The sequence below is a fragment of the Zootoca vivipara genome, chromosome 6, assembly GCF_965207765.1.
Source record: "Zootoca vivipara chromosome 6, rZooViv2.hap1.1, whole genome shotgun sequence".
NCBI classification, from domain to species: Eukaryota; Metazoa; Chordata; class Lepidosauria; order Squamata; family Lacertidae; genus Zootoca; species Zootoca vivipara.
Genome location: NC_142589.1, coordinates 59,303,025 through 59,327,023, shown reverse-complemented (window position 1 = coordinate 59,327,023; position 23,999 = coordinate 59,303,025). Strand labels below are relative to the sequence as shown.

At 47.8% G+C, this 23,999-nt stretch overlaps 1 protein-coding gene and 1 long non-coding RNA gene across 4 annotated transcripts; both read left to right on the top strand.

Annotated features, from left to right (window-relative positions):
* Positions 1–418: 418 nt before the first annotated feature.
* GALE (UDP-galactose-4-epimerase) lies at positions 419–19,158 on the top strand. Of its 3 annotated transcripts, none has more exons than XM_088671098.1 (12): positions 419–615; positions 1,148–1,332; positions 9,639–9,765; positions 11,664–11,779; positions 13,292–13,405; positions 13,883–14,059; positions 14,672–14,785; positions 14,900–14,966; positions 15,802–15,887; positions 16,361–16,438; positions 17,683–17,797; positions 18,353–19,158. In XM_088671098.1, exons 3-12 carry the CDS (start codon positions 9,645–9,647, stop codon positions 18,406–18,408), a joined length of 1,044 nt encoding a protein of 347 aa, XP_088527224.1. In that variant the 5' UTR covers positions 419–615; positions 1,148–1,332; positions 9,639–9,644; the 3' UTR covers positions 18,409–19,158. The 3 variants fall into 3 exon arrangements, with proteins under 3 accessions (XP_088527224.1, XP_088527223.1, XP_034975283.1); XM_088671097.1 differs by having other exon boundaries at positions 460–615; positions 1,148–1,318; XM_035119392.3 differs by lacking the exons at positions 419–615; positions 1,148–1,332 and adding an exon at positions 1,776–2,206.
* Positions 19,159–21,419: 2,261 nt separating this feature from the next.
* LOC148685362 (uncharacterized) lies at positions 21,420–22,472 on the top strand. The gene is made up of 2 exons (XR_015950334.1): positions 21,420–21,521; positions 22,318–22,472. It is a non-coding gene; the product is annotated as an uncharacterized LOC148685362 (long non-coding RNA).
* Positions 22,473–23,999: the final 1,527 nt, after the last annotated feature.

The following is a 23,999-nucleotide window of genomic DNA, read 5'->3' as shown; positions in this document are numbered from 1 at the left end:
GACCCACTCATGCAGTCTTTGAATGTGGAAGGGGGCCTGTCTGACCCCTTCCCACCCTCCATTAAAGCCCCTTCATACTCTTCAGAAGGGGGTCCACACTTTGAAACGGAAGCATGGCTGACATTGCACTTCCACCAAGTCCTCTCTCCTTTTGCTGTACAGCTCCCCAGTCCCCAACCTCAAGCACATGAGCTAGTTCACTGCTGCTGCACGAAATGGCCATGCTGTTGCGCTCCTCCATGCAAGGAGGATCACTAGCACAATCTGTGCAAAATTAGCAGCCAAACCCAACAAGGGCATGTTCTTGCTAGTTAGCATGAGAAGGGGCTAAGTCCACAGAGCTGTATTGCTGATAGCCAGATACTCAGCCCATAGAAGTGCAATTCATAGAGAGGGCTCTGTGTGATGTCATTTCCCCTCCTCTCCTGGGGAGGAAGCAGCATATAGTACTTCCTGTTCCTCTTGCTTCTCCTTTGACCAGTGTTGGATGCAGGCATGCCTTTGCTTGCCTCACCTTTAGGCACAGGCCTGAAGCTGGTTATATTGTAAATATAAGTATTTTGCCTGCATAGTTGTTACTGCTACTGTTGCTGTGAACCAATCCATGATTATAAAGTAAGTAAATATATTTTCAAACTTACTTCCTTAATTACTCCCTGAATCTTAATGAAACAGGGTAAGAAGGGGAAAGCCAGCTTACTTCAGTTGGACTTGCTCCAAATAAGGTTTTACAGCTTAATTCCCTATGTGTTTAGTTTTGCTGCCAAGGATGGGATTTTGAAACTCTGTTCAACCCACATGCATGGGTGTCTGGAGGGATACATTGCAATCAATATATCCTCTCCAACCCATTGAAACCCAGAGTCCGCCCCCTGCAGAGAGGGGTGACCGCTGTGCTTGGCTGAGGCATGGGGTGGGCTCACATTCTTTTCATCTGATTCTTTTACCCTGATGAGAATAATATGTTAAAAGCATTAAGCCTGAGAACCACATTCCCTTGTGGGCAACCTCGCTGGGAGTGGAACATGCCAGTTGTGGGCAAGCCAAGGGCAATGGGGTAACAGGTATGATTCTTTACTGTTTGTTACATCCCACCTGTGTAAAAGCCAAATCTTTTTACACTCACGCGGAACCCCTCTCCATCCAGGCAAGCAAGAGGCATTATCACAGGTCGAGGAAATGAGATTCCAGCCAGGCACAAGCAGTCGAGGAGGGCCTGGAGTAGGACCAGTGTGGAGTATGGCTTGGGGTAGATTCTGAAGGCCACATTCAGCCCCTGGGGCCAGGCGTCCCCCAACCCCTGTCCTTCGAGAATCAAGTACGTACAAGAAGGTAGATGTCAGTTCACACATTCGGCCACTAGGGGGCAGTGTGTTCTAAGAAGCAGCTGCTGATACAACGCATCCAATCGGTGAAATTAATTTTTAAATCAGGTAATGCTTGTGATGTGATTTTCCGAAGAGGTAACGGTGTCTCTCCCACTTTATGAATATAAACGTATTTTCATGAACAACAGCAATTGGATGCGTTTGGCGGGGGAGTATTCGTGCGGGAGTAAATAGTTATTTGTTCTATTGCTATTTGATGTATTGCATTCATCAACCTTTGCAATAAATGACTCTAAAATGACAAATATCTGTACTACTGAAGACATGTTTATTACATGTTTATTATTCTGCACCTCGATATGCTTCTTGAAAGGAGAGAGAGAGGAAAAACAACATAGCAACTATGTACTTAGGGCAGCCTTTCTCAGCCTTGGGTCTCCAGATGTTGGACTACAACTCCCAGCATCCCTGCTGGTTAGGGATGATGGAGTAGCCAGTAGCCCAGCACCTGGGGATCCCGTGTTGGAGAAGGCTGCCTCCGAAGCCAAGCAGAGAAGGTGCTGAAGGCAAGTCACAATGCAGGTCTCTGCCTAGCCAGTGCCTGGCTGGGAGAACAACAGCGCCGACTTGTCTATATCCAATGGCTGATGGCTTGGCAGTTTTTGGCTCTTACCTCTTCCCGTAGCGGGGGCGGGAGGGGAGTGGCCGGGGCGGGAGAAGAGTGACACGTTTCCATGGGGAAGCTGCTGCGTGTCGCCACGCTACGGGCCGGGGCGGGGCCAGGAGGGAGCAGCGGAGGAAGGGGACCGAGGAGCTCTTAAAGGAGACGCGCCGATGAATACGCCCCTGTTGAATTGGAGGTGCTTCCAGAGCTGCTGGTGAGTGTGGGAGTTTGGTAGGCGGTACCGGGTGGTGTGTGTGCATTTATATATATTTATTTATGAATGAAATGAATGAGTGCCTTGGCAATTTGAAACCTCATAGGGAGGAAGATGTTACTGACTGAGGTTCTGATTTAATACATGCGATGCTGCTCATCCTAAAAGCGGGGCGGGGGAGAGTTTTTTTGGGGAGGGTTAATGGGATCTCTTGGTGTTCAGCGAGGGAGGTCGGCAGCCCGGGTAGCCTCTGTGCCATCAGGTTGCCACATTTTCCTGGTGCCCCTGCTCATGTGCCTTTAAACAGCAGGCTGGAGCATTAGCAAATGAGCAGCCTTTCCTGGCCTGCTTTACCTCCATGCAAAGGAAAGCCTTCACCTGATCGTTTCCATCCTGTGCCCACTTGCTGTGAAACGATACAGCTGTCTCCTTTTACTTCCCGATACCTGTCTTAAACCACTTCAAGGGCAATAACTCAGTGGTAGAGCATCTGCTTTGCATCCAGAAGGTGTCAGGTTCAATCCCTGGCGTTTCCAGATAGGGCTGGGAGCTGGCCTGTGCCTGAAACCCTGCAGAGCCACTGTTAGTCAACGTACACAAGCTGCACGAATGATTTGACTCAGTATAGGCAGTTCTACGTATTCCTACATTTCCTGTTTGCTCTTGGGGTAATTATGTTGCAAGAGCCTGTGGAGGGGGAGTGGGGAGGTTAGTTTGCATCCCCATTCTTGCTTTCTCCTGAATCTCCAGAAATGATATATCCAGAGGTGGGGGTGGCATCTTGCTTCTAGTACTATGCAAGTAAACACCTGTGTGTTAAAAATCAAAGCAAGGCACGATAATCTGCTCTTTCCACATGCTGGTCAGGATCACCTCAAACTGTGGACAATCCGTTATATTTTTAACTGACTGTCGTGGTATCTAATAAAAGACTAACAAATTACCCAGGGGAAGCTTATCCCATAATAACTTTTGTGCTTTTCCTCTTATAACCAGCTAAATGATGGCTATGGGAAAGGGTAGGCTTCAGTGCTGGGGCACATACTGTGCATGCAAAAGGTCCAAAGTTCAATTTTCAGCATTTCCAGGTAGACCTAGTAAGCACACCTGTTTGAAGTCCTGCAAGGCAGTTAGTTGCCTGTCAGTATAAAAGACAATACTAAACTAGATAGACCAATAGTCTGACTCTGCAGAAGGCAACTTCCTATGTAGGAGGAGAAACCAGTGTGTTGCAGGGAGTGCAGATGTGTTTAGTGTACCCCTATGTTTTCTTTACACAGAGATGCGCTTTCCCCATTGCATAATCTCTGTAGGTTTCAGATCGCCTAGCATCACATATAGAGGGAAGATTTTGCTTCTCTGCAGTGATGAACTTTTCTGTAAAGGAAAAATTACCTTCTAGTAGCAGCCAGCATGGAAATATCTGGAGTGTGGACGATGTCCTCAAAGTTGTGTCTATACAAGCTGTTACTCTTGAGTTTGGCATGTTCATACATTGTAACAGATTACTAAAGGGTTTGTTAGACTAGAACAGGCATCCCCAGACTTCGGCCCTCCAGATGTTTTGGGCTACAATTCCCATCTTCCCCAACCACTGGTCCTGTTAGCTAGGGATCATGGGAGTTGTAGGCCAAAACATCTGGAGGCCGAAATTGGGGATGCCTGGACTGGAGGATGCTGTTGTTGCTGAAGCAATGTGGTTCTCATTTCTTTTTTCTTAAAATTGATGTACCTGGGATTAGGCCCCTCGCGGCACGTGACTTGTGCTGGGAGTATACTGTGGTTTGATGGCTGCTTGGGGTGATATTAAGGTGTGTGTCAAAACTTTTCCTATCCTCCTGAGGCTATACCTATGTGCTTTGTTTGGAATGCAAGTTATTTTTAAAATTTTGTTTTTATTAAAGATTTTCTTGGGTCACAAAAGTGCATACATCGTCTCTGTTTTCAGATCACAAAACCTTTTTATTTTTTTACAGCTAGATTTTATTCCATGTGAGATTTTAATGCTGTATACAGTATAAGGTGCAGGGGGGGGATAGAGGTAGGGAGAGAAGGGGGTAGTAAACTTTCATTCTTTTACATAGTGTATGTGTGAGGTTTTTGGAATGTAAGTTCTATGTAGAATATGTTTCATGTTATACCCACTCTTCCCTTGTATTTGAAATTGGACCATAAAACAAAAAAATCAAAGATATCATATTGAAGTCATACTTGGCATTGTAACCTGTGGTCCAGATGTTGTTGGACTCCAACTCCCATTAGCCTCAGCCCGCATGGCCAAAGGTGAAGGATGATGGGAGCTGGAGTCTAACAGTTTCCCCACCCCTGCCCTCTTGTTGTCAGGAGGGTTTGGTACACTTTCAACTTTATCCCATGTAGCTTTCACATACAGAACTGGGTGAGTGCCACTGAGAAATGAGCAAGTTGGATCTGCATAGCTCCATCCCTTCATCTTCATATTCTTGCATCGTGTTTGTATGATAGCCTACTATGGCCAACAAAGGCTATATGCTTTGCACATCATGCTAAGCCAAACCATGGTTTAGTGCAAATGCATGGGCTGTGGGAGAGGAGATTGAGGCCACTTTGCTCCCTGTCAGTCAGTCTGTAGATGTGCCGGGGCAAGCTACCCCTGCCCCCTCTAACGTACAGGTTTCAGAATTACAGGTAGTAGCAGTTGTAAGGGGTAGATTTCAGATTAAGGAAAATGCATGAGTGACAAAGGTTAAACTCTCCTCTCTGTAGCACCCCTTCAGCCATACAGATGCTGGGAGCTGGGAGCATGCTTGTAACTCACAGTTCTAGGATAAATTTTGGCTCTTGCCAGTTAATAAACAGAAGCTTTACAGGGTTCATTAATGATCTGATAGAAGATCATTTCAAGAATAAAGAATTTTTCTAGACATGTCTCCACAATCTGGTTTAAAGCAATTTGTACCTGTCAAAATTCACAGACATACCAATAAAGACCTGTATGTATTTTACTGAATACATGCTTTTGTTTCCTGCTAGTTGATCGACTACCTGGATTTTTGCATCTTGCCCATCACGGTGTCTCTTTCTGTTGTTTCTCCAAAATCTGACTCAAATCAGGTTTCTTCCTGCTTCTCCTACAGTTGTTGACAGCTTGTGGTTCTTCTCACATAACTGAGTCACCTTAACTTGTCCTCATTCATTGGGCTGTTAGAGTTACGCTCAAATTGTGGGAGGGAGGGCTGTGTGGACTCAAGGTGTGCCAGCAGAGCCAGGTGGTCTTGGTGTGGCACTGCTGGTGTAGCTACAGTACAGCTTGTATACCTACCACCTTCTAAAGTCCCCTCTGAACGAACCTGGACCCAGTGATTGTCATCTGAATCCCTTAATTGTGTGTTCCTTCCTCAGGATGCCTGAGGGTAGCAACACAAGAGCGGGTCTTTTCTGTGGTGGCTCCCAGCTTGTGGAATGCTCTCTCCAGGGATGCTTGCCTGGCACCGTCATTACATAGCTTAGAAAAACGTTTGGCTGCTAATTATCTGTGGTCTCCTTGATAGGATCACCCTTATGATTTTGCTTCAAATGTTTTTCTTTTATGCTGGTTTTACTGTATGTGTTTCTTTGCTTATATACCATAAATTGCTTAGAGTTACCTTGGTAAAAAAAAAGTGACCAATACATCAATACACCAATACATGCTGCTCCAGAGAAGCGGACATGGAGCAATGGATTCAAACTTCAAGAAAGAAGATTCCACCTAAACATTAGGAAGAACTTCCTGACAGTAAGAGCTGTTTGGCAGTGGAATTTGCTACCAAGGAGTGTGGTGGAGTCTCCTTCTTTGGAGATCTTTAAGCAGAGGCTTGACAGGCATATGTCAAGAATGCTTTGATGGTGTTTCCTGCTTGGCAGGGGGTTGGACTGGATGGCCCTTGTGGTCTCTTCCAACTCTATGATTCTATCTAATTAATAATATGAAAAGTCCATGCCTGAATCCATCTGCTATTCTAAAGATTGCTGTTTAGGGGAGTCTAATTATCATAGAATTGTAGAGTTGGAGGACTCCAAGTCCAGCCTGCTGCAATACAGGAATTACAGGTAAAGAATCCCTGGCAGATGGCTAGTCAACCTCTGTTTTAAAAAAAAACCCAGTGAAGGAGAGTCCTTCAGATATTTGAAGATGGCTATCATATCACTTCTCAGCCTTCTCTTCTCCAGGCTAAACTTACCCAACTCCCTCAACCATTCCTCCTAAGGCTTTATTTCCACTTGCAGGTGTCTGGCCTGCCCAGGTGAGTTCTACTCCATCATGCCACTCCCCCTTTGATCTCTGACCAGGAACTGTGTGACTCTGGAGTCTCTATATCCTGTTCTCTGAAGCAGGTTGGCTCCCAGCCATGTAACTGACTCTGCACACCCACAGGGTGTGACTGTGTTTCAACATACCTGCAATGGGGGCCAGAAAGTAGATTGAACTGGCACGGAGCTTAATTCTCTTGTTCCCTGCAAAAGCAGCAATGTAGGAATTGAGCCGCCAACATTTTTACTGCCCTGCTCCTGCAAAAAAAAACAACCAACAACTAGCAGGTGTAGCTTTTCCAGACATAAGGATATACACAGAGATGGGGAAGCTTTCTCTGTTACATTTCTGCTTTTCAGGCTGTTATGAAAGGGGCAGGAGCAGAACCTGTTAACATATTTTTTAAGTTGGAGAGTGCTGGGAGCTGCACTGTTGTCGGAAGCACAGTATATCTTTTGCCTGTCCTGGCAATCAAAGCTTAAGCGTTAATCACCCTGCAGCAAAGGTTGCAGATTATAAAGCAGAAACGGATTGAAAACATGGTTTTGGGCGGAGGAGCAAGTGAGGTTATGCCAGGGCAGTCCCAAAAGGGGCTAAGCAGATGGTCTGTTCAGCCAGGAGAAATGGCAGGGGGGAAAGCATCATAGCTGCTGGCTATCGCAAGGGCTTCTGTTTTGGCTAATCATGATACAAAATTGTAAAAAATAATAATCCAAGTACTATATTGGATCAACTGTGCTTGCAGGAGCGCCAAAGTCCACACAACTGCTTTATTATGGTGTGTGAAAGTGGGCCTGAGGCCCTGGAAGAAGCTCATATGCTGAGATTGTCATAGGAGCATATGAACACAGGAAGCTGGTCCTTCTTGCAACTAGCAGTGGCTCTGCAGGGTTTCGTAAGGGGGTCTGTCCCACTTGGAGATGCCGGGGATCGAACCTGGGATTGTTGGGATGCACACAAGGCACTTGACCACTGAACTACAGTTCTTTTTGCCAGCCATAGCCTTCTGTTTTCTCACGCCTATTCCTATTTTTCTTTTAGGAAGTGGTGGGGGTTTTGTGGTGGATGCCTTTGTTAATGGGCATCTAATGTACACTTGGGTCCTTTGTATTTCCTCTGCCAGGTGTCTAAACCAGCCTTTCTCAACCAGATGCTCTTCTCCAGATGTTCTGGGTTCCATCAGCCTAGCCTAAAACACCTGGAGAGAACGAGGTTAAGGGAGGCTGGCCTGGAAATTAGGCATGCTTCTTGTTTCAGATTGCCCTGGTCTGCATCTCTTCCATCACCTTGTCCCCCACCTTGTTTTTAGTTTAGTTTTTTAAACGTTCATTTCCAGAGTGGAACCAGCACTTTATAATGTATAAGTCATTGCCCCCATGGCATTTCCAATCTGTAATTTGACTCAGTGGGCAGCGGATGCAACAGAAGAAGGGAGGAAATGGGGATAAAATATGTATATCTTACAGTTGCATGTGGCTTCAGTAGGATTATTGGGGTGGGGTTGTACCAAAGATTTCACAGAAAAGATGGGGGTGGGGTTTGAAGGGGGAGAGGTGGCATCAGGCTGGCATTGTGGGAGGCAATTTCCAGCAGAGAGAGAGAAAGGATGGAGTCTTTTGAGAAAACGTTTGGTTGGTTGAGGGTTGTGGAACTGAAGGAGGGAAGATCACAGACAAGGGCTTATTGAATCCTATGAGCTAAGGGATGAGGAGGGGGCAAGGCCAAGAAGGGCTTTGAAGTTAAGGACAGGGTGCTCTTGCTGGATTCAGAAATAGACAGGGACCCAATGTGTTCCCATTTTGCAGATGAAGACAACTGAGGCTCTGGGGTAATCTGGCCAAGGCTGCTCAGGAGCATGCCTGAGGCTCGATTTGAACCTTAGTCCAAGCCTAACAGCCCAGCCACATCTCTGCGATGGTTCCCCCCCCCCCAACATGAATGCTTTTCTTTGTGTATGTGTATTTGGATATTCTTTCTGTTGGCCTTTGGAGTGAGCCCAGTTTGCCTAGTTGGCTTAGTCTTCTCAGCTGCTACTCTGAGGGCTTCTGTTCCAGGCAAGACACTGAACCTTGCCAGCTCGAGAAGACTAAAAGCTGGTCTGTTCTCTGGGAAAAAAATTGTCCATTTGGGAGGATGAAACACCCACCCACCCCTTCCTGCTCCAGCCCCGCCTTTCTCTCCAGGGAGATGGAGGACAGAAACCTCTTTCAGTGGGCAGAAAGGTGGGGCTCACCCATCTGTCTGCTGACTGCGAAGATGCACACACAGCCAGAGGTGTACTTTTGGGCAGCTGCCCTGTGGTGTTGGCAACCCACTCTTTGGTTCTTGGGCAAAACAGGGTGGATCTCAACAAAGTGACTCATTGCCCTGGTCAGAGTCCAATCCCCACCCACCCCAGTGGTTGATCCTGTCCTCTCCCAGATGACTATATTTTTGCTACTTGTAAGAACTGCAGGTTTTTTTGGTCCCTGGTTAAGTAAGAATAGTGTTGGTTCTGTAGGGCAACTACCACACAGAGGATCCCAAAGGAGTGGGAAATAGATGATGAAGTAAATGTTGCAATTTACTCCAAATTGTATTGAGGTTGAGGGAAGTTGTGGGAAGGAAGGAGGCAGGCTCGGAGGGGGTTTCATCCTGTGACATTAATGTCACATCTTCAGAGAAGAGAACACTCCCCTATTTCTGTTTAGCATGCAAAGGGTGTCAAAAGGCGTCAGAGTTCTCTTCACAACAACCCTGCACTGTCTTAGTGCAGTTTTGGTGTCCTGGGGACCTCATCACCACTGGAAGCCCATCTTCCGAAACACCACCAGGCCCTGTCTGATTTCCAAGCCTGCTGTTGCAGTCTTAAAGACTAGGAACTTGCTATGTCCCCTTATTAAATATGAGCCAAAACTCTCAGGATGCTGACTTCTGGACCTGAAAAGAATGTCACGACTTCCCCAGTGCAGTCATGAGATATGAAAGCTGTGTGCATTCATTCTGTGCAACACCTGTCTTGACTCAGGCTGGATTTTCGCCTCTTGTGCCATCCAGGCAGATATCTGTTGGGCGCACCCACATCCTTCCTGGGTCCTCCGCGAAGGCTTCTGCAGCTCTGAGGTTCCCATGAAGGCCCCCATCCCTCCTCTCTCAAGCAGCTTCCATGTCCCCTTTCAGGTGACGATGTCAGAAAAGATCCTTGTGACGGGCGGAGCCGGCTACATAGGGAGCCACTGCGTTCTGGAACTGGCTGAGGCAGGCTACACCCCTGTGGTCCTTGACAATTTCCACAATGCCATCCGAGGTAAGGAGGCAGCCAAGGCTTGGGTTGGCAGCAACTAGTTTGGCGGGGATTTAGAGAAGGGCCATAGTGGCAGGGCACCTGCTTTGGATGTAGAAGGCCCCACGTTCAATCCCTGGCAAACGAGGCCTGCTAGATCATACCTGCTGCGTATCCAGAAGAAGGGAGAAGTCCCATCTCCTGAAACCATGGAGAGCTGCTGCCATTTCATGCAGACCAGCCTTCTTCAACTGTGGGCCCTTGGATTCTGTTGGGACTGCACCTTCTATTATTCCTGGCCATTGGCAAAGCTTGCTGGGGATAATGGGAGTTGTAGTTCAACAACATCTGGGGACCTGAAGTTGAGTTCTGATGAATTAGATGGACCTCTAGGAATGCAGGAAGCTACCTTAAGCTGAGTCAGGCCATTGGTTTATCTAGATCAGGCATAGGCAACCTTGGCTCTCCAGATGTTTTGGAACTACAACTCCTATGATCGTAGCTAACAGGACCAGTGGTCAGGCATCATGGGAGTTGCAGTTCCAAAACATCTGGAGAGCCAAGGTTGCCTATGCCTGATCTAGATCAGGCAGTGGCTTTCTAGGAATCCTACCTGGAGATGCTGGGGATTGAACCTGGTACCTTCTGCATGGAAGGCAGATGCTCGACCACTAAGCTATGGCCCTTCCAATGGTCTGACTCAGTAAAGGGATATTCATAGTTGAGCAAAGCCCCATAGGCCAGAAGCATTAGCTCCACCCACTGATTTGCAGAGGCAAAGGGCTCTTTAACCCTCTCTCTCCCAGCGTGGCAACACAGACTTCAGCCTTCCTCTTCCTATGCCTCTCCATTCACTCACTTGAGATACAGACAAAAGCTCTCTCTTTTTCACCCAGCCTCCCCACATGAACAGCAGCTGGGTCACTGGCAGGATTCTGCTTTTGTGCACCTCAGCCAGTCATCTGACCAGGCCACTATTGCTCCACCTGTGGAAGGGATCAGGAGCCTTTTGCCTCCAAGTCAGAGGCACAGCAGAGCGATGGAGGAATGTCTGTTGCCGTTTGGAGAAGGGGCTGGCTTGGCTCAAGTAGGAGGAAGGAACTGTGAGGAATCAGAGTGAGGCAGCAACATTGGCTGCACCCACCCATTCACAGAAGCAGAGGTTTATTTAACTCTTTAGGTCAGGGGCCGGCAAGGTTTATCTTGCCTGGGCCGGATCAGTCCCGTGGAGATCCCCCCGTGTGCATGAGCCCACAATTTTCGGCGATTGTCTGCATCTGCACAGACACAATTTCCAGCACTCTGGAAACGAGTCTCTGCACCACACTGGTTTAGCCCAGTGCACGAGCGGGCAGCTCGGTTTGGGGGCAGCTTGTGGGCCAGTCAAACAACCTCCGCGGGCCGCTTCCGGCCCATGGGCCTTAGGTTGCTGACCCCTGCATTAGGACAAGGAGGGGAAACCTCCAGATATTTCTTGGACTATAGCAACCATCACTCCTTAACCATTGAATGTCCTGTCTGGGACTGATAGGAGTTGGAGCCCAACAATTGGGGGGCCACAGGTTCCCTATCCCTGCTCTAGGTTGAGGCTGGAACGTGGATGGAAAGTCCCTGGGGGCCAGACTAAGCTCCTGGACTACCAGGTGCCTATTCCAATCCTAAATAGGGTCGTGGATCTGGATGTGTGAGTCCTTTCAGTAGTGCTGTTGGGATAATTTAAGTCCTTAGATGGAAACATGTATTTACCTCACAATGTGATCATTAACCCAGCCGTTCCATATTTGAGGGTCCCCCCCCCGTTCCCTCTGCTGAGTGGGGGCCCCTGGGTTTCTGCCCCCAATAAGGCACCACTAAGTCTTCCTCATTGATTTCGGAATTGGGTCCACTCTGGCATGGTGTCAAAAAACAGCCTTTCTCCCTAGGGGGCAGCACGGTCCCCGAGAGTATTCAGCGGGTGGAGGAGATCGTGGGCAAGAAGATTCCATTCCAGGAACTGGATGTCCTTGATGAGGCAGGTCTCCACAACATCTTCAAGAAGGTGAGGGCCTGATCCTACAGCTTAATGTTTCCCACTACACATATTGAGATGGGTCAGAGCATCACCCCCTCCCCCCTGCCAATGGGGGACACTATTCTGGCTTACTTTTTGCTCTCTGGGTGGCATCAGGGCCTCCTCAGTGGTGGTCCCCTCGATCTCTGGACTTCACTGTCTTGGATTACACTTTGGGCTGGCAGGAGAGGCTTCCATCTCTCCTGCCTCTGCTGTCTGCTCACCCCCCTGTTGCTCCCTTCCCTCCCCACAGCACTCCTTTCAGCCTCTGGGGAGATTTTATTGTTCCCAATGTGCGTGCATCAGAGCATCTTTGTGTTGCTGCCATGCTGCTCCCCACACCACCACTCCCCCCGCTGTGTTTATTTCTGGCCCATTTATTTATTTATTTAATTTGTATACCGCCTTTCACTCGAAGGTCACAGGGTGGTTCGAAACATGAGAATTTTGTATTTTGTAAATACAGTCATACCTCGGGTTAAGTATGCTTCAGGTTGAGTACTTTCAATTTAAGTACCCCTTGGACTCGCCTGGAATGGATTAATCCACTTTCCATTACTTTCAGTGGGAAAGTTCGCTTCTGGTTAAGTACACTTCAGGTTAAGTATGGACTTCCAGAACCAATTAAGTACTTCACCTGAGGTACGACTGTACATATAAAAACAAGAACAAAAAGAAACCAATAGCCCCCTCTCCCACAAACACATGAGATGTTAATTAGCCAAAGGCCTGTTTCTAGAACAATATTTTCACCTGGCAAAAGGCACCAGATGTGCCTCCTTGGGCTTTGCTGGGGAGCGAGTGATCCCTGTCAGCCCCAGAACTCAGAAGTGGCATCTGCACCCCTCCGGAGCCACACAGCCCTGTTGTGGGTTGTGTCAGGCTGGCATAGAATCAAAGAGTTGGAAGAGACCACAAGGGCCATCCAGTCCAACCCCCTGCCAAGCAGGAAACACCATCAAAGCATTCCTGACAGATGGCTGTCAAGCCTCTGCTTAAAGACCTCCAAAGAAGGAAACTCCACCACACTCCTTGGCAGCAAATTCCACTGTCGAACAGCTCTTACTGTCAGGAAGTTCTTCCTAATGTTTAGGTGGAATCTTCTTTCTTGTAGCTTGAATCCATTGCTCCGTGTCCGCTTCTCTGGAGCAGCAGAAAGCAACCTTTCACCCTCTTCTATATGACATCCTTTTATATAATTGAATATGGCTATCGTATCACCCCTTAACCTTCTCTTCTCCAGGCTAAACATACCCAGTTCCCTGAGAGCATCTGGCTCTCCTGCCAGAGATGGAGGACACCTGGCTCCGGAGTGTGTGTTTGCAAGATTGGGCCAAAAGCCCTTTGAATTAGTACACAAAATGGCATTTCTCATTTTTTTAAAAAAAGTACCTCTTCCGGCTTTCCATTAGGGCAACATTTTATTTTTTTAAATAGAAAACGTACTGTAGCCTCCACAGAAGTATTCTTAACACAGCTCTCCCTTCTGTTTCCTGGCAGCACAATTTCTCTGCCGTGATGCATTTTGCGGGCCTCAAGGCTGTGGGAGAGTCTGTCCAGATACCGCTGGAATATTACAAAGTGAACTTGACTGGGACCATCCGACTGCTGGAGGTAAGCAGGAACATGGCCTATTCCACCTGGGTTTGTAAGGCTTCTGTTATAAGTCTGGGTTTGCAGGAGGATGTCAGATGCATGAGGCCCATCTTGCGTGTGGTGCAGATGCCCGTCAGAGCAGCCCAAAGGTGCTTCCGGCATCACGTGCGACAGGCTTTCCATAGTGTCACTCAGGCCTGGAGGAAGGCTGGGCAGGGGTTGGATTTGGCCCGTCCTGGCCTGGGGAAGTGCTGTTCCCCCGTTATCAAGGCTTCCTCCTGCTCTTGAGGAATCACTTTCAAACAGAACCCCTGCTAAATGGCGCCTGGCTAGCTCAGTGCCCTTTGACCTTTGCTCCCCGACTCTTGTTGGACTCAGACTCCCATAATCCTCAGCTATCTCAGTGGTTAGGGATGATGGAAGTTGCAGTCCAAGAACATCCAGAGACATCTGGAGGAAGAGCACTGAGCTTAGGTTGTCTGCATTCTTCCGCAGGCCATGAAAGTGCACGGGGTCAAGAACATTGTGTTCAGCAGCTCAGCCACAGTATACGGCGACCCGGCCTACCTCCCCCTTGACGAAAACCATCCTGTCGGAGGCTGCACAAACCCTTACGGGAAATCCAAGTATTTCATCGAGGAGATGATCCGAGACTTGTGCAAGGCAGAGCCGGTGAGTGAGCAACGTACCCCACCACCAACCCCCTTATAACGCAGGGGTACAATTGTCCTCAGCAGTATTTTCTGGGTTATTTTCCTTTTTTTTTCTTCTAAAATAATCTTTATTGTAATTTTTGCAAAAACTCATATAGCATTAATTTCAATACGTGTTACTTATTTCATTACTTCTGGAACTAATGGAAAGAAAGGCATATATATTAAGAATCCACAAGTCCATGGCCTTATAATAGCATCATAAGCCTATACATTTAGCTCAATTTATCTGCTCCAGTATATAAAAACATATATTTAAAATATAATTGACATAAGCCAGAGATTGGTTACAAGTAATTCCATATAAATGAATTGTGTCTGGGCATATAATATTTACGTGGATCATTGATCCATGGCCACCAAACTGGCCACATCCTCAGAAGTGGCTTTACCTCTTTGTACCTTGGAGTGATGTGTTAGTTTTTCTGATACCACTATAAAGAAAAGCTTTTTATCTCATGCCTCTGAAGTCAGACTTGTGCAAGGCAGAACTGGAAAGCAAGTCTGCCCTACACCCAGGGTCCTCCTGGGCAGTATTTTCTGATCCAATCTCTTGTGCTGCTCCTCTCAGGACTGGAACGCGGTTCTCCTGCGATACTTCAACCCCATTGGAGCCCACGAGTCGGGGAGGATTGGCGAGGACCCCCAGGGCACCCCAAACAACCTGATGCCCTACGTTGCTCAGGTACCCAAGACACACACACCCCGGGAGAGTTTCCTCTGCTCCACCTCTTGCACAGCGAGTTTCTCCTGCTAACTCCTGTGCCTTCCTGTCGTTTATTCCTTCTGTTCACTCCAGGTGGCTGTGGGGCGCCGAGAGTACCTGAGTGTATTTGGGGATGACTATGAGACAGTGGATGGGACCGGTGAGTTGCTTGGAATCACCCTAGCTTGAAAGGAACGATGCTCCCACCTCCAAATCTACATGAAATACGGGACTGGGAAGTTTGGAGATGTGGAAGCCGGAGAGGTTATGGGGCCTCTAACCCAAGTGGTTTATAGACACACATAAGCACGGGGGTGTTTTCTCTTTTTGTGTTCTAGGGCAGAGATGGGAAAACTTTAAGGGGAACCTTTTGAGGGTCACAGGCCAGTGAAGGGCAGGGCCAGGAACAGCAAGCATGGGTGGAGCAATGAACATGAATTGTCCCTTTATATGATAGGCTAGTTTTGAAACACCCGTCTCTTGTCTTCCATCCAGGCAACCAAGAAGCAGAGCACATTCCAGCCAGGCGAAAGCCGTCTGGTTGCAAACCGTAGCCTGTGAGGGGTGTGGCCTGGGGAGAGTTTCACTCCCACAGTCGTTTAACAATCAGTCCCTCTTCCCAGCAAACTCTGGGAATTGAAGCACTGGGAGGGGAACAGCACCCTTGGCAAACTGCAATGCCCAGAATTCTTTTTTGGCAGCCCTGTTTAAAATCAAACTTGGCAAATCCATGATCTGCTTGGAAAATCTTCCCTGGGTTGTTTCTTTCATTTCATAGCAGGATAGCATCAGTATTTATCATCTCTCCTTCTGATGATAAACCAGTTCAGCCTTCATCATCCTGGTGGTGACCCAGCAAGCTGGGGCTTATGGGACTTGTAGTCCAGATCATCTGGAGGCTACCAGGTTGGCAAAGGTTGAACTAAGTAAGATGTAGGCCTACCCAGATGGGGTGGACAGTGCACTGGCTGATGGGTTTCCTCCTTCTTCTGCAGGAGTCCGGGATTACATCCATGTGGTGGACCTGGCTAAAGGCCACATTGCAGCTTTGAAGAAGCTCAAGGAGAACTGTGGCTGCAAGGTAGGGAAGTGCATAGACTTGGTCAGAAGCCCTGCTTCCATCCCTGCTGTGTTCTGCTGGGGCTCTCGTCAACTGAGCCTCCGTCACCTGGATTTTGGGAGCATCCTTGCTTGCAGACTCCAGGCACTTCTCCTAATTTGTTCAGGAGACTGGCTCAGTTTAGGCAGGGGTGTGTTCAAAATTTTGCGCCAAGAAAGTTCCACCACCCTATATTATGATGCACACTTCCCGTTTCACATAATGCTTTTTCCATGAAGACTTTGGCATGGCCCCCTAGTTACTTCCCACAACCTACAGAAACTAAGCTCTAGGGACGTGTACCTGAAAACTGAATGCATTTCCTTCCTATAGACCCTTCCCTTGTTGTGCCGTTTTTCTTATATTTGTAAGTTCCTGGGGACAGGCACCTAGAAAGTGCCGCACAGTGAAATAAGGTCGACAAAGCCTTTGTCACAAGAGTTGCATCTTTGCAGATATACAACCTTGGAACCGGAACTGGCTACTCAGTCCTGCAAATGGTGAAGGCGATGGAGAAGGCGTCAGGAAGAGAGGTAGAGTATCGGGACAACTTGGGTTCCAGGAGGGGGGGTTGAACTCCTGTTGGGGTCTAGGTAAAGGAGACCAGAGAGAGGAAGGCATTGCCAATTGGCCAACCCTCGCTGGGCCCACCACGAAACAGGAGTCTGGTTCAGCCTTCCCCAACCTGGTGCCCTCCAGATGTTCAAGGACACATTCCAGCAATGCAAAAGCACTCGAGAGTGGAGCCAGGCCAGGAAGGGGAGTGGCCTGGAGAAGTCCTGCATTTTGCCCCTGGACTGGAGGCTCCCCACCCATTTTAGCACTTACCAGACCATTGCCAGGCTGTTCTGTTCGCAGTGCTAGTTATGACAGCAAAATCAGGTTCGCTATCAAGCCAGGTCTCCATATATGGCTGGTGGGCTGCATCCACTTTTCTGCAGGGCTGGGGAGAACGTGTGGTCCTTTCTAGATGATGTTGGGGATGATGGGAATTGGAATTAAATGACTTGCCACAGGTTCCCACCCCTGCTTTAAGGGCTCATAGGCTATTTAGCCTGTGCTAAAATAATAAATGCCTGCAATATCTGGGGTAGCTTTCAGTATTTTGGGATCCAAAATCTGCCTCCTTTGATATGAGGCAAACATGGCCTCTTTGATCTGCGACCCTGTTTAAAAAGAGTTGACATAATACTGTGGCTGGAATGTGTATATTGGGACTATAGAGAGGCTCATTGCTCCCCTCTGCCAGTGGCAGGACCAGCCCACCTACTATGCAGAATGCAGGGTGCTTTTGATGGGACCAGCCAACATTTTGGTCTAGGAGCCTCACACTGTAGTAGAGAACTTCAACCAGCCCTTTAGTCTTCTGGAAGGAATGCTGTTGTGGTTAGGTTGCACATTATTGAATATTAAGCAGCTTATCAATGATTGCCTTTAAATAAATGAAAAAAATGCTCTCCCCAGTGAGGTCCACCAGGAACCATCATTAACATCCTTCCAACTCTCTTCTCCTATGCATTTGATGGCTTATGATAAATGTTTTGTTTATTGCTGCTGACAATTTGCTTCACTGTAACGCATAATTTTTTCATTTTCATTCTTTGCCTGTGGCACTTACCGTAATTTGTTCCTTTGTCTCTGAGAGGGTTTTATTTTGTAGTGAGAGACTAATAAATCAAAATTATGGTACTATTAATAGTAATGTGTCTTATCATCTTGGTTGCTGCCCCTGGTCGGTTTCCCATCGCTTAATGACAGGCTGCCGTCTTTCTTCTAGATAAACTACAAGATCGTTGCACGTCGGGAAGGAGACATTGCCTCCTGTTACGCCAACCCTGCCCTAGCTGAACGGGAGCTAGGCTGGAAAGCTGTTTTTGGCCTGGACAAAATGTGTAAGTGGAGCCTCCCCACCGAGGACCATCTGCTTGCTCCTTTTCTGCCAGCTGTTGCCTCCCCCTTCTTTATTCCTAGAGGCAGAAGCTGGAGAAACAAATGGGTTTCCATTCCCTCCTCATTTCACCCAAGTTGCTTCACTCGCCACTGTTCATTCACATGGAGTCTCATAGGAGTGGGGTGTTGCATTGACATCTGCATGAAAAGAATCCTGCAGGGTCAGACCTTCAGCCCAGCTAGCCTAGCATCCTGCTCTCACAGCAGCCAACCAGGTGCCTCAATGGGAAGCCCACAAGCAGGACCAGAGCGCAACAACATCTCTCCCCCTTTGCAATTCCCAACAACTGGTATTCAGAGCTATATGCAGCCTCTGGCACTGGAGGTAGATCATAGCTATCATAACCCAGTAGCCATTTTTAGTTTTATCCTCCACGGATTTGTCTAATCTCTCTGCAAATCAAGGAAAGGACCTTCTCTGTAGTGGCACCCACCCACATGGCATGGTAGCGAATTCCAGTCTAACTCATTGCCGTTATTCTCTTGCCCTTTTCCAGGTGAGGACTTGTGGAGGTGGCAGTCACAGAACCCCACTGGCTACAGCAAGAACTAGCGCCTGGAAGATGTTGCCTGTCCTCCCCAGTGCGTGGCTGCCGTGGCACAAGGACAATTCCAAGGGCTGTTTTGCTTTTCACTCAGGGAAGATGGTGGTTCCTGCTCATTCCTTCCCCTGCCCTTCTTCCTCTTCATAACAGACCAAATAGACTCAGGAAGGTTAAGATTATTTTGGCCTTTTGCTGTACCCAGTTCTCTCTTTCTCTTGTGCCTTCTCCCTGAATCTTCTCTGCCAGCCAGGTTGGTACCAAACAGGGAGCGAGGAGCTCTGACCCTCCCATTGAGTGGGAAGACTGACAAATAAAAAGGTCCAATGGGAGCCCCCATGAAGGATGTCAAGCTCCCCTCATTGGGGACAAACTTGGTTTATTTGGTTTTAAAGAGTCCACCCTCTGTTGCCAGGTTCTTGAGAGGTCCTGATGGAAGCAGGCTGCTCCATGAGGTTCTGAGCTGTGGGAAGAGGCTGCATGGAGGTACGAGTGTTAAGATGTAGTTGGAAAAGGACAGCTAGGTCCATGGAGCCTTGCCATTTACTCCCTGGCTTCCTGTTTCTCAACTGTAATGCCTTCTGTAAATCAGAGGTGGGGAACCTGTGGCCCTCTAGGTGTGGCTGCACTACAGCTCCTCATCATCCCGGACCACTGGCTGTGCTGGCTGGGGCTGCTGGGAGTTAGCTGTCCAGCAGGTTCCCCAATACTGATGTGACAAAGCAGTAGCAGGAGAGAAGTACACCAACTCTTTGGCAGGTGAGTCAGTGAACTTTCAGGCTTATAGTTTGGTGCACCTTTGAGCCCATGCTAGGTCAAGTGACCCTTAGCAGGGTGGGCCACAGACTGCAAGGGGTCACTGAGGCCTTGAGGCTGGGATGAAAATCAAGAGAGGAAAAAGAGGGGCGTTAGTTCTGAGGGTATGTCTACCACCTGTGGGAAAATGTGCTTTTCAGATTAGATCAAGGGGTGCCCCCCCCAGAAAGCTTTGGACTGCAACTCCTATCATTCCCGAGTATTGGCTGTGCTGCCTAGAGCTGATGGGAGTTGTAGTCCACAACAGCTGGACAGCACCAGGATAGGGAAATCTGGTTTGGATTGTTACTCTTCAACAGGGCAGGAGGCTGCTCCTAAGCAAGCTTGGAGGGGACAAATACTGCAGCTGAATAGGAATGTAGTAACCTTTTGAAGTATCTTCTAGCAGGCAGAGGCTAAGCAAACAGGGTTGCTGTAAAGGTTGAGCCCAAACTATAATTAATGCTGGCTTTAGGGCTGTAGCTGCAATGGAGGTGGAAGGAGGTAGAATCCCAGCTTGCACTGCACTAGATAATGAGGCAAATAGCTGACCTCTCATTAAGCATAATTGCCTAGGGCTTGCAGATCAGAAGGTCGGTGGTTCGAATTCCTGCGATGGGGTGAGCTCCTGTTGCTCGGTCCCTGCTCCTGCCAACCTAGCAGTTCGAAAGCACGTCAAAGTGCAAGTAAATAAATAGGTACTGCTCCGGCAGGAAGGTAAACGGAGTTTCCATGCGCTGCTCTGGTTCACCAGAAGCGGCTTTGTCATGCTGGCCACATGACCCAGAAGCTGTACGCCGGCTCCCTCGGCCAATAAAGCGAGATGAGCGCTGCAACCCCAGTCATCCGCGACTGGACTTAATGGTCCCTTTAACTTTACCTAGCCCCATAAAAACCAGAATCCATTGAGTCCTGTCAAATTCAGAACTGGCCACAATATTGCTATTCCTCTCCCCCTAGGGTGAAGATGAGTGCCAAGGACTCACGAAATGACCCCCTTCTTGCAGGTGGCAGTGGAAGTGAGGGGCAGGCAATGTATGGTGGTGGAGCAGGGCAGGGGACAGCACATTCCTAAGTTCCTCTTTGTTCATTGTCACTGTGACAGTTGGTGCAAAAATCCATGTTAATTGCTTTGGTCAAGTAGAGAGACAGGCTATGGTCAGCCTGGAAACTCAAAAGCCTAGTCTTGCACCAACTAGCTCAGTTCACCATCACACTTGGGATTTCTTTGGAACTGCCCTCCTGCCATGACTGATGATCAGTGTAGCATCCCTACTACCAGAGACCAACCTTCCTCTTTCTATATTTAATGTATTCTGAGGCAGGGCATGTTTTCCTAAACCAGCCACATTTCTTGCCCCCATTGGAACCAATTATTTTGGCCTCTCTAGTGATCACCCACCACCAGTTTATAAGTAGCAATCTCTGAAGCATTATGAAAAAATTTGGTGGGGTACGGATTAAAAAAGAAAAAGAAACCAGTTGCAAAAATGGAGCATCAGCTAGGATTTGCTTGGTAGAATAAGTTCCTCTTTCTGGTCTGCTTTTATCTGTTGCAACTAACTCGTATTCACACAGCAGTTTCTGTTGCAGCCAAATCAAAATCCTGCTGCAGTCATCTTGCAGCAGATAAAATTACTCCAGTAGCAAAGTTGTGTGTAGCTACCGCAGTGGAAAGCCAGATTGTGCACTTAGAAGAAATTGTGTATATAGCAGGTTTCACGAGTACGGAATGTTTTATTAGTGTATAACTTGAGGGCAGAAAGCTTTGAGAGAAAGAGCTCTACCTGATTGACTGGAGCAATGTCCTTCAACCATGGCTCCCTATCTCTTGTTGGATCACAGCTCACACAATCCACAGCAAGCATAGTTAATAGTCAGGGATAATGGGAGATGCAGCCCCAGATGTTGGATTACAAGATCAAAGAACTAGAGATTACTCTTTCTACCCTTCTGATCTATTTGTGTGTCTCCGTTACGGTGCTATTGTTGCCATTGTGTTCCTCCACCTTAAAAAGGACTTGATTTTTTGAAGTTAAAAAAAGAAGTCGTCCAAGGCCAGATTTTGCACCCATCTCTGTGTTGCTAATAATCTATGATCCGCCCTGCTTGCTGGCAAGCGGTTCACAGGTGAAGTTTTAACTCTCATGCCAGTTGCTAGAAGTTCTTTATCCCCACTGTAAGCACCATCCTGTGCCTGCCTATTCAGAAGCAATTCTTAATGTGTTCTGTAGGGCTTGGAAGCTGCATAGCCTTGCCTATTGGAGTGAACAAGAGGAGAATCCATTCGAGGCTACCATCTTCCAATGTTTGAAAACTTCATTTTAAGGTCATTGCTCCCGCTGTAAGCTACATATAGAATTGCAGTTGATTTTCCCCAATTTTGGTGGGAGGTGGGTAGTGTCATACTATATTCCAACTACGTTGGCAAACATAACCTAGTGCAAGGGTTGCCAACCTTTTTTGGCCTGTGGGGCACATTTGGAATTTTGAGGAAGTGCCAAAATGGCTGCTGGGGGTGGCCTAATTTCCCTGTTCAGAGCAGCAGAGATGGCAGGTGCCCACTCCTGGGCAGCCAAAAGTAGGTAGGCATATTTAAAGGGGCGTATTCAACGTAGGAGAAGCCAAGCCAAGTGCAAACACAAATTGAACAGGAAGATCAAACAGTCTCTTATGTTATATATATTTACCAAGACCTTTTCCAGGCACAGTAGGTGATACCGGCTGGCACATTAGCACTTGTATGTGGCGTGTTGGCAACCTCTGCCCTAGTGAGTTACGGTGCCCTGAAGAATGGCCATTTAGGAGCCTAGCTTTTTAAAGAACTCTTAAATCTGCACTGAAACATTTCTTTGAGCACCATCAACTGAATGTGCATATAATTTTTAATGTAGGCAGAAGTATTTTAGGGCAAATTAGAAGATCAATAAAAAATAGGCACTTTATTAAAATTGTGCTGAGTAAGTGACGCATAATGATCACTGCCGCCGCCGCCGCCAGAAACATGGCCAAGTAGCACTGATCCTTCGAAAAGCAGCCAGATTTTCCTAAGGTCTCAAAAAACATATAGAAGGGCATTGAAGAAAATGCAATTGAATGATTATTGATAACTATGTTATTCTTAGGGTCATCTGCCTGGAACACATCCCAGATGTTACCAGGAAAATCTAAATCTTGCCAGTGTAAATTTGGTGGCTTGAGACTAAGGGGGATGAGGCTTTTAAAAGGTGTGTTTTGTTATATTTTTAGATATTGGAAAATATACACAGAATGATTAACACATAGTAGTAATTACTAGGCTCACTTCCAGCTTTTATTATAGCACCAGCAGTAACATGCAAGCACATCCCGGTGGTGAAACAGCGCCCACCTACGTCAATGGGACTGTTTGTGAACAAGTGGATTAAGGCTTCCTGCCCCAAAGCCAGGTATTTACAAGGCCTTGCCTAACATACTCTGAGATAGCAGAGTAAGATTAGATTGCCACCTCAAGACGCACAAGGCATCTCTCTTTGTTGAGACAAAATATAGGCAACATAAACTTCCTTGTCCTCACTTTGAATGATTAAGACAGATGCCTACCACCAGCGGCGATGCAAGCCCCCCTGGTACCAGGGGCGGCACCCCAACCCTTGGCGCGCAGCGTCCCTCTGTAGTGACGTGCTGCGTTGTGATGTGACTCAGCATGTGTGCTACGGAGGGACGCTGCGCATATGCGTGCTATGGAGCGGGTTTGGCTGCAGCGGTGCTGGAGCTCCGCCGCCGTCAAACTGCGAGCAAGCCACAGCGCGGAGCAAGTTTTACAGGGTCGCCCTGTAAAACTCGCTCTGCGCCGCAGCTTGCTCGGCTCGCGCTTTGATTCTTTCTGCTCGCGCAAGGCGGGGGGGGGGGAGGCCAGAGAGGGTGTCAGCGGCCCGCCCCTCGCCTCGCCCAAGCAGAAAGAATCAAGGCGGCGCTGCCCCCGCAGAGTGGAGCCCGGGGCGCCCCGCCCCCCTATTGCAACACCCCTGCCTACCACACACCCTGGCGATAGCAAGATCTATTGCTATGAGAATGTTGCCTTGGTTGGGTTACAAGTTTCCTTTGTGGTTGAGGTGGGAGTTCCTGCTCTGCATGTAATGTCCCATCTTCAGTCCCCAAACATCTCGAGCTGAAACAATTCTCAAGCAACAGAGATCTTGAAGAGCCAGTGTTAAGCAGAGTAAACAATACTGTCCTCAGGGTCAGCTTAAGAGATCTAGCTGCCAGTGCCAGAAAGACAAAATAACACATGCACACCCCAAGTGGCAGCTCACCCTTACTTCAGTGCTGGTGATGGAACAGCATTCTCCACTGTAGCTGGTGAAAGGCGGATCACAAGGCACAGGCACACAGCGCTAGCCAACACTTTGTTGCTGCTCCCTACCTCTTCAACACCTGCCTAACAGTAGAGCTGGCCCTGACTCAATGAGAAGGGGAAGTTAAGAAAAACCCATTCAAACTGAGGGTGTTACATGGGAATAGTATCTCCTACCCACTCTGCTTCTCTATTACATAAAGCCCTTTTGTACATACAGTATTTGGATTCAGAGCCATTCAGCAGTTAGCCTCAGGAGGCTTTTTTGTGCCACAATAAGGACTAGAACCTTTTAAAATTTAGTAGACAAAAACCAATATTTTCTAGGGAGTTCATCTTGTGGGTCACATGTTGCACTCTAGAAATCAAAGATGGTAACTTGCAGTTTGTAGAATTCCAGTGTTGCAATAGGTATTTGGGCCTGGACTGGGAATATCTGTGATTAAATGCTAGTTCACAAATGAAGCCCAC